This window comes from Tursiops truncatus, chromosome 13, assembly GCF_011762595.2.
Source record: "Tursiops truncatus isolate mTurTru1 chromosome 13, mTurTru1.mat.Y, whole genome shotgun sequence".
Classification (NCBI taxonomy): Eukaryota; Metazoa; Chordata; class Mammalia; order Artiodactyla; family Delphinidae; genus Tursiops; species Tursiops truncatus.
The window spans coordinates 6,648,226-6,667,389 of NC_047046.1; the positions used below are offsets into that span (position 1 = coordinate 6,648,226).

General features: G+C 39.3%; 1 protein-coding gene across 20 annotated transcripts in view; it reads left to right on the forward strand.

The window, feature by feature from the left end:
* The window catches only part of MPHOSPH9 (M-phase phosphoprotein 9), a 54,840-nt gene that overhangs the window by 33,680 nt on the left and 1,996 nt on the right, over window positions 1-19,164 (forward strand). For 14 of the 20 annotated variants that reach the window (XM_019950259.3, XM_019950260.3, XM_019950257.3 and 11 more), the window contains 11 exons: window positions 995-1,042; window positions 1,949-2,013; window positions 3,419-3,520; window positions 8,950-9,084; window positions 9,948-10,123; window positions 11,259-11,405; window positions 12,221-12,341; window positions 13,140-13,243; window positions 13,914-14,161; window positions 14,466-14,534; window positions 17,210-17,975. In XM_019950259.3, the coding sequence (XP_019805818.2) occupies window positions 995-1,042; window positions 1,949-2,013; window positions 3,419-3,520; window positions 8,950-9,084; window positions 9,948-10,123; window positions 11,259-11,405; window positions 12,221-12,341; window positions 13,140-13,243; window positions 13,914-14,161; window positions 14,466-14,534; window positions 17,210-17,311 (1,317 nt within the window). In that variant the 3' untranslated portion in view covers window positions 17,312-17,975. Of the gene's footprint in view, window positions 1-994; window positions 1,043-1,948; window positions 2,014-3,418; window positions 3,521-4,436; window positions 7,929-8,949; window positions 9,085-9,947; window positions 10,124-11,258; window positions 11,406-12,220; window positions 12,342-13,139; window positions 13,244-13,913; window positions 14,162-14,465; window positions 14,535-17,209; window positions 19,154-19,164 lie in introns of those variants that run through there. The other 6 variants (XM_033836774.2, XM_019950261.3, XM_033836775.2 and 3 more) reach the window with 4 other exon arrangements.

The window sequence follows — 19,164 nt, forward strand, 5'->3', positions numbered from 1 at the left end:
CTTTGAACCAGTTTCCTGTGGTCAGCCCTGTGCTTCAACCCTGCCCCCCACTGAACCTGGGGTTCAAGTTGTGAGCCTCTCAGGGTTATGAAGAGATCAACCTACTTGCCATTAGCATCCTTTATTCAGACTCTGGAAGTTGTAGCCTTGTTGCATCTTCATTGAAATCTCTCGCTCATTGCTGTTACCTCCTTTGTTTTCTCTTTAATTGCTTCATTGTTAATTTAGTGGGATCTCTGGATAAAAAGAAAATCCTGTGATGAATCTCTCTTCTTTCACCAGAAGTCTCACTTATGTATTTTAAAATAAATTACCTAATTATATTAGACTTTGGGGATTGTACCTTTACTCTGTGGAACTAACTTAACAAAAGGTAGTGTGCAACAGTTCCAAAGAGAACAATGCAAATACATTTTAATCTTTTCACATACTGCTTACTTAAAGGGCATTGACTGAAATAAATGGTTTTACTTTCTATTTTGAAATAAATTCAAATTTACAGAGAACTTGCAAGAACTGTCATACTCCTATATCCTAGGATCACCAGTTAACATTTTGCCATATTTGCTTTATCATATCACATATATATATATTTTTTCACACACATACACATATATATATATATATATTTTTTTTTTTTTTTTTTTTTTTCTTGAACCATTTGAGAGTAAGTTGTAGATGTTGAGCCCCTGTACTTATATACTTCTGGTATGTGTTTCCTAAGAAATACATCCATAGTCACAGAAAAATTATCCAAATAAATCTAATACTGATGCAGTCCATATCCAGATTGTTCCTTTATGTCACCTTTTTCCCCAGTCCAGGATCTATTCACTTATCTCTTTAGTTGCCTTTAATCTGAAACAATGTGTTAACCTTTTTCTTTCATGACACTGGCAGCTTTGAAGAGTAAGGGCAGTTATTTTACAGACTGTCCCTCTGTTGATATTATAATATTTAATTTTGTGGTGCAATTCTTTGTTTTTCCTTGTAGCTTTTAGGAGAGTATGAGTCCCTTGGAAAAGAACACGAAAGAGTAAAGGTAACAGTTGATCATTCATGTTCTGAACTTCCTGTCGGGGCAAAAGCATTAGTTTGGAAGTCGAGAGATCTGACCCTTTCTCCCTTTCTCTTCCCCTCCTCTGTCCCCATCTGGCTATTTGAACTAGACCGCTCACTTATCCTCTCGTGTCAGTTTCCTTATTTTCAAGTATCTGCCCATTTAACTCACAAATTTGTTAATTTAACAAATATTTATTGAATGGCTATTGCATTTGAGATGAGATGAAATTTTTAGAAGAGGATAAAATACCATACAAATGCAAATAATTATTTAATACTATTTAAATATAAGGTTTTGTTTTTCAAAACATTAGCTTTTTGTGGGGTTGAGTTAATGATGTTTAAATTCTTAATTAAAACTTTGTTTGGGATCTACGTATTTGAATTCATTGAAACCCCACAATAAGTAAGTGGGGTCCAAGTAGTTCTGTTGCATAAAATGCAGGGTTGTGATTATTCAAGGTTAGTGAAAAGGCCTGCATAGCTAGGTAGCCAAGATGTCTGGGGCTTCAGGGGCCAATTGTTATATCTGAAATCTCATCATTGCAGGTATTCGCTTTGCCATTTACTGAGGTTTTAGTCAAGTTTGTGTTTAAAATATGTCCATTTTAACACTGTTTCTAATCAAGCAAAGCATAATAGGCTTTGCTTATTAAACAGGGGGCTGACACACAGCTATTTGTATAAACCAGTATTTTGCTCTTCATTTTTTCCCTTGAATCATGTATATTGGCTCTGTGGCTGATGCCATACTTGCTGAGTATCTGCATAATTTTCTTTGTAGCTCTCTGGTGTAGTCTTAGTTTTATATTATGCATTTTAAAATAAAAGGAATACATCTGAATATCTATCTTCAGTTATCTGAATTTTTCCTTTATTTTCATAGGATACATTAAATAAAACTGAGAACAAATTGCTTGATGCACACACTCAGATTTCTGATTTGAAAAGGTAAAACATATTGTCTTACTAATAAGCAAATACCGCTAACTGTTCTTTCAGGCCTTAAATATGTGTCTATATTAAAAGTGATGAAAAAAGCTTTTCTTGGGGATTTTTAAGCACTTTGAGATTAGATTTTAATCCTCATCTTCCCTTCACCTGGAAATACATTTGATTTTAGCCAAAGAGTTTTAAATGATTAGAATATATTGGTGGCTGTGCCTGAAAGGTGTGCAGGTCCCCAAACATTATGTATTTACTTAGCATAGGTAAAACCTAAGTGATATTAAATCGTTGAAAAGAATTTTAAGAAGTAGTCTAATTCACTGAATTATCTTTGTGCTCCAAAAAGAAAATAGCATTCACACCAATTTTGTGGTTATCTACTTTCTTAAAGACCTGGTTTGAGGACTGTATTCATGATCTGATTTGCTTACTTAGGGAAGGAACAGTCATTAAGTTGTCCCTATGGCAAATGATTAGATATTTCTAATTGGCTTTAGTGTATATTTTTGTAGTTTTATTTGGAGAAAAGTGTTGTCCCTGACTTAGAGATTTTATTGCACTCTTAAGGACTTCTCATAGGGAAGAACAGGAACAGTCTAGCTTTCTTGTCTGCTCAAGTCTTTTCTGTGAAGCATTCAATTCTAGGGATCGTTTGTTATCCGTTTGGTATAAGCATTAGCTCTGTTAGAGCTTTCTCCCTCAAACCTTCCTTGCGACAGAGTAGGTAAGAATTTAAGTTTAAAAGATGAGATGGAGACGTATTCAAAGTTTTAAAAGACAGAAAGAATGCCAAGATATCCACAAAACAATTAACTGGTCACAGTGCTTATTTTCTCTTGGTAAGCTTGAAGATAAGCTTTTATTCTGAACACAGCACAAATCAGATGAGCTGCCTATAGGTTGAGAGTTGTTCAGAACAGGAAGTTCTTTTTAATAGCTCTGCTTCGGATGGTAAGCCTGCTTCCTCTTTTGTGAGAGCCTTACCCGTGTATATGTCATATGAATACATACCTATTAGAATTAAGCATGTTAGAATTGCAATTTATTTGATTGCTGAATTTATTTTATTTTTATTTAATTTATACTGTGTTTTTATCTGTAGTAAAATTTCTAAATTTTTTTTTTTACTTTCTGTATTAAGTGTATGTGTTGTTCCCTTTTCCTTCAGTTGTAGCGTATGAAATGCTCCTTTGTAGAGTTTCTTCTATTTGCCTTCCTATTTATTCTCCCTGATTTTTTTCAGCTTTTTAAAGTGTAATGTGGCTTTTTACTATGAAGAAGGTTTATGCATGTGCAGCTCTTTTGTCACCCCTTTCCTAGAAGTATCTGTTAAATAAGTAATTTGTAGTTGAGCTGTATTTTAAGTTTGTTGAAATGTACTTAATTTATCTTATTGCTTTTGAATTAGAACAATTTCAAAACTTGAAGCTCAGGTCAAGCAAGTAGAGCATGAAAATATGTTAAGTCTTCGTCATAATTCTAAAACTCCTATGAGACCCTCACGTGCCAAGTAAGTTACTTCGTTTAATCTCTCTGTAAAGCTAGTAATAGGCGTACCCTGTAATTGAATTGAGACACTCATCTGTCTAAATCGTGAGGAAGACACAGTTAAATGTCATCACAGAACCTGATGCGTGAAAACATCTAACTGTTAGATATTGAGAAAGCTCATATGCAGAGGCATTTGCCGAAAGGTAATGTAGGGTCAGATTGGGAGTGACGAGAACTGGGATGCTTTATTTGTTTTTGACTCTGCCCAGCCGTGTGACCTTAGGCAGATCACTTCATTTTTTGGAGCTCAGTTTTATCATCTGTAAAAACAAGGACATTGGGTTAGAACATCTCAAAAGGTCTTTTAGCCCTAAACTTCCAGAAATTTTATTCCCGTGTTAATGGAAAGAATTATGAAGGTGGATCTGCATTAGGTTGTGTGGATTTTTCTTTCTAGTTTTTCCAAATTAGCTTTGTTATAATCTAAGAGCATTATCTTGATGATTCATTTACACAGTAAGTTTTTTTCATATTAGAATTGTTTTTATTGTGATTTTGATGTAAATAAAGAGTATTAAATGAGTAGGTCATAACTTCCTAATATTGATGTTTTATCAGAAAAAGATTAACTTGCAAATGTCAACCTAAGTTGTAATTGTCAAATGAGAAACATTTCTAGATCTTTACTAATTAATATTAGTAGGACATAATGAATTATTGAAAGGTAAGATAATGTAAATAACTGAAATTGGACATTTGAGATTGAACAAAAAGGAGGGCTAAAGTTGGAGTCAGGGAGGGGCCTTTCTGTGGAGGGACGCGTTAGTGGAGAGGGAAGACATGCAGAGTCGTTCAGGTGGGAGGTGTGGAGGGAGGGGTGTTCCAGGCAGAGACAGGGCTCTTGCTGAGTCCTGAGGTAGAAAAGTGCTTAGTCTCATGTTTGAAGAACCCAGAGGAGGCTCATGTGGCCTGACTGTTCCCAGCAAGGGACAAAGGAGCCCCAGATAAAATCACAGACCCATCATACATCGCTTTCTCAGCCAGGGTCAAGGGTTTGGATTTTACTGTAAGTCCATTGGGACACCTTTGACGGGCTTTTGTTTTTTTTTTTTTGTTTTTTTGTGGCACGCGGGCCTCTCACTGATGTGGCCTCTCCCGTTGCGGAGCACAGGCTCCGGACGCGCTGGCTCAGCGGCCATGGCTCACGGGCCCAGCCGCTCCGCGGCATGTGGGATCTTCCCAGACCGGGGCACGAACCCGTGTCCCCTGCATCGGCAGGCGGACTCTCAAACACTGCGCCACCAGGGAAGCCCGGGTTTTATATAGTAAAATTGTGTCCCCTGATTTCTATTTTTTTAATGCACCTGCCACGAGGAGGAAAAGAGTAGAAGCAGAGAGACTAATTAGGCTATTGCAGGGCTAGGAGAGAGATGGTGCTAGCTGGGTGGTGGCCATAGAAATGGACAGACGAGAAGGATTTGAGAAGATTCTGGATGAATTGGATGGCAAGGTAAGAAAGGGAGGCGTCAGGTCAGTCCTTTGTTTCTGTCTGGAACAGCTAAAGGTGTAGCATTGAAGCAGGGAGGAGATGGGAAGAGCAGACCATGGGGTAAAGATCAGAATTTACGTCTTGAAGATCTTCGTTTGAGATTCATGTAAATTCCAAGTGGAAATCAAGCAGGTGATGATAAATTTCCGTTTGGAGTGCAGAAATAAGGCTGGAGTTATAAATATTGGAGTCGTCTTTCTAGATAGGGCTTAAAGCTATTGGATGGATGCGTCTGTTTAGTGAGAAGCAAGCCCAGGACAAAGCTCTGAAGAACCCCAGTGTTTTGGTGTTGGGTAGAGAAGGAGCTGGCAAAGGAACCTGAGAAAGACTGAAGCAGCTGTTAAGATGAGGAATGGGGGTCTGTTGGATTTGTAAGCTGGAGGTTCCTGATGACCTGGAGAGCAGTTGGCACGGAGTGACCGAAGCGGAAGGCAGTGGTGAATGTATTGAAGAGTGAATGGACACAACCTAGATGTCTAACAGCCTGAATGTCAGTATATTGTGATACATTTATGCATAATACTGCTCAACATGACAGTGCACAGACTAGACTGGTGGTTGGCAAACTACAGCTCCCCAGCCAAACCTAGCCTACTGCCTGTGTTGTTTTTTTTTTTTTTTGCTCTGGGCTGCACGGCTTGCAGGATCTTAGTTCCCTGACCAGGGGTTGAACCTGGGCCCACGGCAGTGAAATCGCGGAGTCCTAAGCACTGGACTGCCAGCGAATTCCCATACCACCTGTTTTTGTAAGGCCTGTGAGCAAAGAATGGTTTTTGTTTTTAAATGTTTGGAAAAAAAAATCAAAGAATAATATTTCATGACACCTGAAAACTATATGAAATTCAGCTTTCAGTGTCCAGAAATAAGGTTTTATTGGAACATACCTAAGCTTATTCATTTGTGTATTGTCTATAGGTGCTTTGTGCTGCAGTGACAAAGTTGAGTAGTTGTGACAGAGACTATCTGGCCCATAATACCTAAAATATTTATCGTCTGGCTCTTTACTCACAGTTGCCAACCCCATAACTAGCCTGTCAACATGGTTTAATCTTAAGAACATAATATGGAACACAACAAAAAACTAGTTGCAGAAGAAATTGGGTACTAGGTATATTGACTTTAGCAGGTACATCAGCTCTGCAGATCTTACGGGTCATACAGGTGGAGTAAAGGTGTAGAAGCGCTCACGGGGATGCTGAGCACAAATTAGCATGAACGGTTGCTTTTGGGAAGAATGAGGTTGGAAAGGTACACAGGGGACTTCAGTTGTATCTGTATTGTTCCGCTCCGTAGGATTCTAAAGGATATACGGCAGAGAATCAAGATTTTATAAAGCGGGTTGGTTGGTGCCTGAGTATCATCTGGATGTCTTCATGCTTGAACTATTTTACATTTTTAAAAAATTTTTATTTATTTATTTTTAGCTGCGTTGGGTCTTCGTTGCTGCACGCAGGCTTTCTCTAGTCGTGGCGAGCAGGGGCTACGCTTCGTTGTGGTGTGCGAGATTCTCATTGCGGGTGGCTTCTCGTTGCGGAGCATGAGCTCTAGGCGAGAGACCTCTAGAGCGCAGGCTCAGTAGTTGTGGCGCACGGGCTTAGTTGCTCTGTGGCATGTGGGATCTTCCCGGACCAGGGCTTGAACCCGTGTTCCCTGCATTGGCAGGCGGATTCTTAACCACTGCGCCACCAGGGAAGTCCTACATTTTTTAAGTGAACAGGAACCAATAAAGGATTAGTATCCAGAATATAAAGGACTTCTACAAATCAAAAAAAAAAGAGAACCTCCTCACTAAAAAAGTGATAAAAAATATGAACAAGCTGTTCACAGAAAAAGAAACCTAAATGGCTAATGAAAATGAAAAGATGCTCATTTCACTAATAATCAGAAAGTTGCAAATGAAAACAGTAATGGGATACCACTCACACCATCAGACAGGCCAGTCATTGTAAAATTGCACAAAGATATGAAGAAACAGGAACTCTCAAACTACTGGTTTGACTGAAAATTGGTACAGCGCATCTGGAGGGTGATTTGTCAGTATCCAGTAAGACTGGAGGTGAGCACACCCCAAATTCCACAGTTCTAGTTTAAGGTGTTTACCTTGGAGAAATTCTGACACATGTTCAATAGAGCATTGTTGAAAGGTGATACATTAGAAACTAAACATCCACCAACAGGAGGAAGGATAAATGACTTGTGATGCAGTCATACTGTGGATAAACTATTAAAATGGTAGAGCTGTAGATATTAACATGGGTAAGTCTCAAACATAATGTTGAGTAGAAAAAGCAGCATTAAAAGGATGCGTACATTATGCCCTTTATGTAATTTTAAAAATGCAAACAACCATATATATGCTATTTATGTCTTACAATTAAAAACACATATGGTAAAGATGTTAGCATTTATTAAAACTAAGTATGGGCAAGTGCTTGTTATAGTACTCTTTGTAATTTTCTAAGAATGTTTGAAATGATTCTTAATTTAAAAATTGAGGGGAAAAGGAGTGACTGGGAGCTGAAATGAAAATACTGATAGATAAAAGAGGCAACTCTTAAAAAGTTTGGTTGTGAAAGGAAGCAGAGAGAGGAAGACAGGAGTTCCTGTCCCGTGGTTTCTATTTTCTCTCTGGAGTGTGATGCAAGGTTATCACCTGACAGTCAAGGCTGGGGCGAGAGGTTTGAGGAGAGTGGAGAGGGTGTCAGATAGTCATATTGGGGAATCGGAGCTCCTTAATTACGGGAAGATGTGTTGGCAGCCAGCGTTGGGTGTCCACTTGAGATAGTGATGGTGATTCTGTGGTGATACCCCAGTCTACACAGCTGGGCAGCTTTTGTCCAGCAAAGCTCAACTGTAGGAGTACAGACACAGAAGAAAAGTGAGCTCATTGTAATCAGACAGGCTTAGGTTTGCTGCCAGTCAGATGCGATGGCAAGTGAGCAGGGAAGGGGGTCCAGGCGATGAGTACTGGTTACCAAGGAGCGTGGGCTGGGGTGGTGGTCGGAGTGGGGTGAAGAGGAGCGCGACAGCTAGGAGGGGCTGGTGCCCAGGGAAGGGGAGGCCCAGGGTCGTGGGCCTCGCGGTGAGAGCGCCATGGGGATGCTCGAGCATGGGAGCCAGAGCATCTTTGGAGCTGTGATTTCTGAAGGGAGCTGCCTTCTCTGGGATGATGCGTGCAGTGAGCGTCCTCTGAAGGGGCGACTGAACAAGGGAGTCGGGTCGTCGGCAGGAGTTGGGAGCAGCTCCCGTGTGCGCATGGAGGCCGCGCTGGATGAGGGCAGGAGGCGGTGTGGAGAGGATGAGGCCTCGAGTGACCGGAGTGTATGGTGGGGTGAGCCTCAGTCGGGCCGGGCTTCACAGTCACAGGGAGGAATGTCATGGTCTAGAACTACACTGTTCAGTACAGCAGTGCTGGCCACCACAGCTGTTTAAATCTAGCTGCGTTGCAAGCATTTACGAGCTCGTGTGTATGTGGCCGGTAGCCACGGTATTGTACTGTGCACATGGAGGGCGTTTTCTGTCTTCACAGAAAATTCTGTCGGCAATGCTGGTCTGGGAGGAACAGGCAAGGTGCTCTTGCTTCACCTCAGGGCCCTGAGCTCGACGGGGCATAAAGGGTGTGAAGTGCGGTGAGGGGCTGGGCCGGGGTGTTCGGAGCCGGGTTCACGTGACGGTACCTAAATCTTGACTGTTCTTCTGAAACCAAGAATAACAATTCAGTTGGAGCTGAAAACTGTAAAACAGAGTTCATCTAGCTAAAATAAGATTGTTTTATGCTGTTTTTAAATTCCTGTGTAAATGTGGAAATAATATTTCAGAGCAGGTTGTTTTCTGTATGTGCTCAGTCTAATCTGGAGCGCAGACCATGCAATGTCTGAGAACACTTCTCGTCCTCACAGCACGCTGGCGAGCTCCGACGTCAGCCGGCGGAAGTGGCTGATCCCGGGAGCAGAGCATTCCATCTTCACTGGGCAGCCTCTGGACACGCGGGACAGCAAGGCAGACAGCCAGCCGGAGGACACCTGCCTTGCTGGGTGAGACAGCTCCGTCAAAGATCATATTTAGAGACTGTTAGGTTTTCTTAGAGATTTCAGTTGCCTTTCAAAGTTCAGGAAGTTGTAAAGAACCATCTCCTTGTTCCTTTTACGTCTTAATTTTGAGGATCTGATTTTTACTTTATTTTGAAACGCTAGTGCTTTTCGGAAATTTTCCTTCTGTAGGCCTTGAGGAGCTATCTCCACCTGTGCCACTGGCATAGTGCTGTGCCCTGTGCACGGGCTTACAGTTCGGACAAGAGGTTGGTCCTCACCCTCCAGATAGCTGAGCCCCCCATGAGCAGCCTCGTTCATTTACTCCAGAGTGCCATATAAATATTATATTTCTGTATGCTCTAGGCTGTGAAAAGGATTGGGAAGCACTGTTCTATTATATACAGGCTCAATTTTATTGATTTGCCTTGTGAAGCATACGTATTCATTGTGGAGTAACTGTCAACCCTCATGGTATTCCCCTAGTAATCCCGGTAAACCATCTTAGTTCAGGCTGCTACAACAAATTACCCTTGACTGGGTGGCTTAAGCAACAAGCAGTTATGTCCTACAGTTCTGGAGGTGGGCAGTCTGAGATCAGGGTGCCAGCATGGTTGGGTCCTGGTTCTGTCCTCACATGGCCTTTCTTTGGTGCATGTGTGTAGGGAGAGATCAAGATGTCTCTTCCTTATTTTATAAGGGCACTAATCTCAGCTTGGGGGCTTTACCCTCATCATCTCATCAAAACCTAATCACCTCCAAAAGGTGAGGACAAGAATTCGTCATAAGAATCGCGTTCAACATAAGAATTCTGGGGAGACACAAATATTCTGTTCATAGCACCGTGTGTCTTACAATTATTATTTAAGGTACCATTCTCCTCTGGAAAAGGATCCTTCACCTGGAAGTTCACCAACAAGTTTATTGATAAAAAAACAAAGAGACACTTCAGACACACCAATCATGAAAGCTTTGAAAGAACTTGATGAAGAAAAAGTATTTAAAAATTGGGGCACACAGACGGAGAAAGAGGATACCTCAAATAGTAAGTATTTTATTCCTTGTTTGATAGAAATATAGATATATAGATCTCTTTCTCCCCCAATTATATTGCCTTCTTAAAATGAAATGCCTCAAGTAATAAAATAAAAAGTTAAATTTATTTTTATGCTGTTTCGGCCCCATTGCAGACAGTTGAATCCCCTAGTTGTTAATTTTTTTTAAAGTAATTAATTAATTAATTTGGCTATGATGGGTCGTAGTTGCAACACGTGGGATCTTCATTGAGGCATGTGGGATCTTTTGTTGCGATGTGCTGACTCTTCATTGTGGCGCGCGGGCTTCTCTCTGGTTGTGATGTGCGGGTTTTCTCTCACTAGTTGTGGCGCTCAGGCTCCAGGCCGTGTGAGCCCAGTAGTTGTGGCACTGTGGCTTAGTTGCCCCGCGGCATGTGGGATCTTAGTTCCCCGACCAGGGATCGAACCCCCATCCCCTGCATTGTAAGGTGGATTCTTTACCACTGGACCACCAGGGAAGTCCCCCCCAGTTGTTAATTTATCATTGTCATCACATAGGTACCTTTTCAAATGACATATTATGTTCTGATTATTAAAGATTTACGTGGCATTCTTAAGGATATTTGAAAACTTTTCATATCAATTTGTCTTACTTGCACACATCAAAAAGTTACGACAGGCATTTGATGTTCATAAAGTGAGATGTAACGTTTCCTACTCTCCCTTTCTTGGTTACTGAGCATCTATCAGTAGGACAAGAAGTATGTTTAATACTGTTTATTTCACAGGTCCAGGCGCTTGTACTTGCTCTGGTGCTTATTTGGTTGGGCCTGCTAATTACATCATTAACGTCTTTGGCATTGCCTTTCCAAAGCAGTATCCACTAGTAAATAAATTAGTGACCTGCTTTCTAAAAATAAGCTCTTGAAAAATCACCTTGAATGCCAGTTGTAAACAGAGAACCAGAATGAATTCATTGAAACCTCACACGTTTTTCTTCATCAAGCATTTTTTAGCATTGTAATGTGGTGCATTTTGCAAGTAATCATTATAATCTAGATGGTGAGAAGAATTGCTTGCTTGGTGTAACCATCTGTTAATAAAAAGCAGATAACTGAAGCTAGGTTTGTTTTGTATTTCTTTTTTTACATTTTTCTGTTACAGAATTAGTGACTCCTCGGCTAACTGACACTTCAGTCAATGCAAGTCGGTCCCCAGAGAAAGGTGCCCAGCAAAGACAAAAGAGATTTAATTCTGCTTCACAGAGATCGTCATCTTTACCACCTTCAAATCGTAAATCAAGTACTCCAAGTAAGAGTTAGAGGTTTATGTCTCTTGGGCTTGGAAGAGTGGCATCTGAGCCATACACACTGTTTGATGCTTTCTGTGTCCCTTACACTCTTCCTAGCACCTAGTACAGTGCTCTGAACACAGAATCCCTAAATACGATCTTGTTCAATAACACCATCTGATTGCACAGTTACTATGACTATAACTGAAGAAATTCTCACCGTTTATCAAAGTGAGATTTTTGAGTGTGTCCCGCAAATGTTTTGCAACTAATACCACTTCACAGTTTTTGAGACAAACTCAACTAGATATTTTGACAACTATCTAATTAAACAGTAGTTCAAACAAATTAAGCTAGCCTGAAAAATGATGTTTTTTTCCATATATTTACCTAAGGTTACTCAGCATTAGTCACCTTTTTCTTTAGCCAATTATAAGTATGGTCTTAAAGTTAAGCATTGGGCCTCTGTGTATCCTTAATTTCCATCTCCGTAACTGCTGAGGAGATTCGTGTATGACTGTGTTATTAGGAATGTTCACTAGTGCACTGGTGTTTCCATCTTATTTCCAGTCGACTTCTAAAATCCTGAAAAACCAGTTTTGAGTCAGAGCGCTGCAACTACAGTCTGATACACTAAAATCTTGCCAGTGGTTTCCTCTAGATGTTAGGATTATGAACTATTTTTACTTTGTATACTCTTATTTATCTTCGAAAAAGTTTTACAGTGAAAATGTATTCTTAGTTAGAAATAAGGTACTGGAAAAGAAGCTATGCTCTGCCAACCTAGCACATACATAGAAGGAACAGACTGTCTCCTCTTCGTTTTCCTCTGTAGCAAAAAGAGAGATTATGTTAACACCAGTGACTGTGGCTTATAGTCCAAAGCGATCCCCTAAAGAAAATTTGTCCCCAGGATTTAGTCATCTACTTAGCAAAAATGAAAGCAGCCCGATTCGGTAAGTTCTCTAAAATTGTTGAATAAAATATATATAGTATTGATTTTTTAAAAATGTCAACTTATGCCTCTAGCTGCCACTAATTTTTCAGTTGTTAATGGGGATTCTGTGGATTTAAATCATTTAAATAAATGTCATACTAAAAATAAAAAAGTACTATAATACGTGAAAACAGTTTTTAAGTGTGTAAACTGGCTACTATAAAATTTAAATACTGCCTCAGAACCTCTTCCAGCTTTTGGATATAGAATGATAATTCTTTGTTTTCCTAAAAGGTATAAGATACAGGGAGAATTGGGGGCCATTTGTACAAGAAAGTGGGCTGTCCTGGTATGGCCCTGGCACTAAACACAAGTTTACCTGTGCTCCTGAGAAAGTTCTCTCTGAAGTGTGGTTGGGAGTGTGTGCTGTGGTGGGAGGGCCACTGACTCCTAAGACATGAGAGCTGGTGGCCCAGCTCCGTCAGGCTCTTGGGGAAAATTACTGAAGCACATTGAACCTCAGTTTCCTCTTCTATAAAACGGGGCTAATAATGCCTACCTGCTTATTTCATATGGTTGTTACAAAGATCGGATGAGATAATGTATTGGTAAATGCTTCAAGTCGCCAGTATGTAAGTATAATTTTGTGTTAGAAAATACAAATTAAATTTCAGTTTTAAAAAATTATATGGCCACCTTTCTCTTTTAAAGATATGTGAATATGTAAGTTAACTGGATGCCAGCTCATCTTTCTAGTGGAGATAGGGAACATCAGTTAACACTTTTTTTCTCACAAGTAACTTGCTTCATTCAATAGATTTGATATACTTTTGGATGATTTAGATACTGTTCCTGTGTCTACAGTACAACGTCCCAATCCAAGGAAACAACTCCAGTTTCTTCCTCTGGATGACTCAGAAGGTACCTTTTCCTAAAAAAAATTATCAGTTATGGTTTTAGTCTTTCATTTTGTGAGTTTCTGGTATCTTTTCAAGGTTCTAAATGTCATTATATCCTGCACTTAAATCTTTTTTTACCCAAGGGCCTCTAAAAATAAGCATTTGTGACACTCATATTGTGTCAGTGTTGTTATCCTCATTGGAAAGTTGGGAAACCGAGGTACAGGGGATGTTAATCTTTAATTACCAGGGCCATACTGTTCAGTTTTTTATATTCTGTAACTTATATGCACCTTCTTTTTCTCATTTATATTTTAAGTTTCTTTTTCTCATTTATCTTATAAAGTTATAAGATAATGTATGTGAAATCACTTGGGTAGGCCCTTAAAATACTAACTCTGTAATGTTGGTATATGTCCGCTAAATGTGTTGTTTAGTTTTTAAACTTTTTTTTTGCTTTAAGTTTATTTAGGGAAGTTGTGAAGATTGTCAAACTGAGGGCAGGGCTTTTAGAATTCTGTGGAGAAAAAAACTGAGTATATATGATTCATTATGTATCTCTTTTCATTACATTTTTTTTGGCCGTGTAGCAGCCATTTTCAGAAAGTGAAGTTGGGTAACATATTTAGTATGTACATGCTCTGTTAGAAGAGCTGATAAGAAATAAAAGAAACTTCTTTTCTCTCTGACAGAAAAAAAATACTCAGAAAAAACCACTGACATCCATGTTAATCATAGCTCTTCCCCCGAACCGTTGCCAAGTGGAGTGAAGAAAGTCTCTGTGAGATCAGCCTGGGAGAAGAATAAATCAGTTAGCTATGAACAGTGTAAGCCTGCCTACGTACCACCACAGGGTAATGATTTTGAGTATACAGCAAAAATTAGGACCCTAGCTGAAACGGAACGGTTTTTTGATGAACTTACAAAAGAAAAAGACCAGGTAAAAACAAACATAAAAAAGTGTCTTAAATCTTTGTCTGCACTTAATGCTTACGTCTGAGGAAGAGTCAGGAGGGAATTACTGAGTCAAACCCAGGAAGTTACTGTGGATGCCACACAGAGCTGCACTAGAAACGTGTGTGAGCCAAGCTGTTGTTACTAATTGTGACAGAGGGGACTTATGCGAAGTCGAGATGGACGAGAAAGTACTAGGCTGAAGTCTTTTCTTTCCATTCTGTTATAAACCTCCCTGCCACTAATTAGAATTCTCCTATTTTTATTTAAACATTTTTTTGTGTTAACAGATTGAGGCAGCACTAAGCCGAATGCCTTCTACTGGAGGACGAATCACTCTGCAGACAAGATTGAATCAGGTGAAGTGTCTTACCTTGGGTCTGCTTTGGAGGCTTGGTGCGAGTCAGTGCTCCATTTAACCACGAGGATTTTTTTTTTTTTTTTTTTTTTTTTTTTGCGGTACGCGGGCCTCTCACTGTCGTGGCTTCTCCCGTTGCGGAGCACAGGCTCCGGACGCGCAGGCTCAGCGGCCATGGCTCACGGGCCCAGCCGCTCCGCGGCATGTGGGATCTTCCCGGACCGGGGCACGAACCCGTGTCCCCTGCATCGGCAGGCGGACTCTCAACCACTGCGCCACCAGGGAAGCCCTCGATGATTTTTTAATATCACAGTTTTTAGGCACACTGAAACAGTCGATCAAAACTTTTAGCCTTTACAGGAAGTGTTTGGATGATAGCGTATTTTATAACTGCATGCTAGCTTTCAGGAACAAAAAGTGATTTTACCTTTATACTGCTAAGAAAAAGGTGTTCATGCCATCATGTTTTCAAGAAACTAACTTGGGAGCAAATGGCAGTATGTCTGTTAACAGATTTTACATTTTTAAGGCTCTCACATTAAATCTCCCTTTTTTGTGTTTGTTTTTTCCTCCCCAATCTGCAGTTTATTTCTGAACCCCTTTCCATTTAGTAGACATATAAAACAGTGGCACTTTGCAACTGGAATAGATGTGAGGTTAAAAAGAGAGGTGTGATTCCATTATTGAGCAGGAGATGGTGCAGGCAAAGTGGGCCGTGTACATTTTTTTTAGTTGCTTTTCAAAGAGAATTAAAATGCATGAAACCATGGAACATTTTAAATCTCTTTTTGTAACATTTTAAACATAACAGCAATGATATGTCTCTTATATAACTGCAAGCTTTGGCTTTTCAGTGCCTTAATGTCAGGAAAAGTTCAGTTTCAGATTGATCTGTGAGAAAGACACACAGAAAATAGCAGAGGTCTTTTTCTAGGGCCTGTATCCTTAACTTCTCTTTTTTTCTGACTTTCTTTCATTTTTTCTGTTGTTCTGAACGTTTTTATTCAGTAATTTGTAAAAGTCAACACATGAAATTCATTTTAAAATAGTTTACTGGGGGGACTTCCCTGGCAGTCCAGTGGTTAAGACTCCGTGCTTCCAATGCAGGGGGTGCAGGTTCGATCACTGGTCGGGGTACTAAGATATCCCGCATGCCGCGAGGTGCAGCCAAAATAAATAAATAAATAAACAAACAAATAAATAAAATAAAACAGTTTACTGGGAAAGTAGAAAGAAAGCTTGTTCATACTCTAATTCTAAATATCTGAAACTTCTGTTTAATATATTTTTTTACATAATGATGATAAGCTCTGAAAATAAGACTTAGAGGGCCCTAGGTTCTGTTCATATATGTCAAAGCTATTTCAATCCAGTAAGAAGACAAATGGCAGCAGAAAAGGGCTGAGGATGCTTGTGTATGATTCATACGTAAAAAAGGTAAAATTGGGCAAAAAATATTGAAAAATGCTTGGCCTCACCAATGAGTAAAAAAATCCCACACATTTAAACAAAAGCATGGTTTTTAAACTATCACATTGGCAGGTATTTAAAAAAAAAAACAAAACAAAAAACCACCAGAACCTGGGCTAGGGAAAAGCTTATCCTTTTACACGTGAGTGGAAGGAGAAAGCGTCACAGACTTTCTGGAGTTCAGCTTGACATGTATCCAAAGCTTTAAAATTTTACATTTCTTTGGACCTTGCATTTTTACTTTTGGGAATGATTCCTAAGGCAGTATTTATAGGTGTGTGTAGAGGTATGTTTCAGAATATATATTGCAGCATTATTTGTGATATATGAAATTAGAAGCAACCTAAATTTCAACTAAAAGATTCTTGATTAAATATGGTATATCTGATAGAATATTGCACATTAATTTACAATGATGTCATAAAGTATATTCCATAACAAGAAAAGTTAAATTGAAAAACATTCTGAAGTAGAGTTTGATTCTGATTTTATTTTTCTTAAAACTGGTGTTCCTATCTGCAGAAAAAAACCAGAAAGGGGAACAGTGGTTATTTGTTGCTTCTTGCTCGTCTGTCTTCTAAAAATTCTAAAATGAACGTGTAATTTTTTTTACAATTTAAAGTTGTTGAAGAGAAAATTTTTAAGTTTTATTTCAGGATACCATTGGAGTTAATATCTAATAAAGTATCTAAAATGATGAATATATATTCCAGGTACTATTTAACAGTAGTACTATTTATTTAAAAATAGCATTTGTTACACTGACTCATTGTGAAATATCTTGTTTCTTGGAAAAGTCTCCTCCAGCGTTTTTCCTCTTTTTTAACCTAGAAATTTTTGTCACAAGAAAGTTATTTGATATACTTGTAAGTGGGATACGGCACCAGTCAGATGTGTCCGTTTCTTCTGGCGAAATGTGTGAAGAACGTTCTAGGTTCCTCTTGTACTGTTCTCAGTTCAACGGAGTCAAATAATTCTCTCCTTCTATTTAAAGATAAGCAGTTATCTTGAATGGTTGAAAAGTTGATTTATGTTTCGTTTAAAAGAAATAATGTAAATGACGATTTGTATAAAAACCAAAATGATTGTAATTTTGATGTTTATACTTGCTCTTTTGCTGAAAGAAAAGTCATTTTGGTGGTAATTATAGAATCGGTGAACTTGATGTAGAATTCTAATTAAGTTTTTTCCATGATTTTCACCCAGGAAGCCTTGGAAGATCGCTTGGAGAAGATTAATCGAGAGCTGGGTTCAGTTCGTATGACATTAAAGAAATTTCATGTTTTGCGCACCTCTGCAAATCTTTGAGATTTGTAGCCATTAAATGTTGAGGCAGTTTTGTTTGCACTAATGTGTAATTATGCACTCAGAAAAGGCAAACTATTTTGTACTGTTTATAAGCTTTCACTCAGTAGTTTTACAATCATGCTCTTCTTTACACTTGCTATTTTATACTTCAAATGGCCACATATTTTCAAGATATTTTTGTTATGCTCAGGAATCTCGTATATTTTACTATTTAAAAAGTATTATTTTTAAATAGTATATATATCCAATTTATAGCAAGAATAAGGAAATGTAAATAGGGGAGACAGCTTTGTTTCTAAACAAATAGTGTTATCCTTTTACCATTAACTTTGCACACCAATTTTATAAACTTGTTCTACGTTGTGAACATGATTCTTTTTTTTTAAATAAATGCTTAAGGACAGCTTCCGTAATGATAGAGTAATACATGCTGAATGCAAAAAAAAAAAAAAAAAACAAAAACAAAAAACAGCATACTCTGGATTTAGTTGTGTTGAAGTTTTTTAAAAATAGTAATGTAATTCGTGTTTGAACCATGTCTTAGAGTGAATATTGGAATAGTTAATAATGGAAATATTGGAAATAATGGAATATTGGAAAGCTTTGAAAGTAAGAATATCTCATTTTGTTTCCCTTAAACTTCATTATTTGTAAGAAAGAAAAATGATAGAGATGTAATTCTCTAATTTTGTGATCGATGTAGTGCTTTTCAGAAAAGTTTAACAACTGGGGAGTTGTAGCTTTCTGCCCATCATTCTGAATGTAATTTGTGTCCCGCCCTTGACAATGAGGTGATAAAGCTTTGATGGAAATATAGGCCACCACTCAGGTTGTAAGAGCAACCCCAGTTTCCTCAGTGTACGTGGCCTCAGCTGTCAGATCGTCATGAAGACATTTTTAACCCCTATCCCCACCCCCACCCCCACCCCGCCAAAAAGAAAAATAAATACTCCCATAGTAGCTGCTGTAAGAACAGTAGGCTGAGATGAGAGCAACCTTCCCTGCTTGTTACTGGACAGGGAACGTGTCTAGATAGAGCTCGGTGCCTTTCGCGTGGCCTTGCTGGAGGGCTCCAGCGCACTGCCTTGGCAATGCCTCCTGGCTCTCAGAAGTAGCACGTGGGCAGGAAGCTGTGCTCTGATCGGGAGCCTAGCAGGTAGAGGTCCTGACTTCTGGTCAGGTCCAGGCTGCTTAGCTGCCCACTTTTTGGTGGCCAGTCAGAACCCAGTGCCCACATATTCAAGCTTGGTATGTGTTGACAAACAGACTCATTCCAAACTTTCACCATTGATTCCCACTGATTCCGGTTTTACAGTTTGGTTTACTTTTGAGCTTTTTCTCCTTCTTCTGTGGCTCTTGAGAGCATGTAGTTATATTGAGCCAAGCCACCCATTATTCCATTAGGGTATATGTATGCCTTCGAGCAGGGATCTCAGATAATCTCTGAGCGCCCTTCACCGGAGCTTCCCCTGCCTGAGCTCGGGCCTGGTGCCTGCAGCCTCCCTGCTCAGCTCAGGGGTTCCCAGCAAGCGGGGGTCGCCTGACAGCGGCCTCTCTTGCTCCTTCCTGTCCGTGAATCAAACCTTTGCTTCCAACTCCTGCAACCTGTTGGAGACCTCCAGCTAATCAGAGTTACTCATCAGCAGAATCAAGTGCCTTATTCTTGGTGTTTTTTCCTAGTCTTTTTTTCTTTTTAATCTCCTAGTTATAGTGAAGAAAACGTTCTTTTTAATCAAGTTCCAGGAGAGCTTGTGTCAAGACTTAATAAAGGGATCGACTTTACCGATGATACTCCCTTTACTGTGTTCCTATACATGATATTAAAAACTAACTTGAAAATTATTAGGATGTTT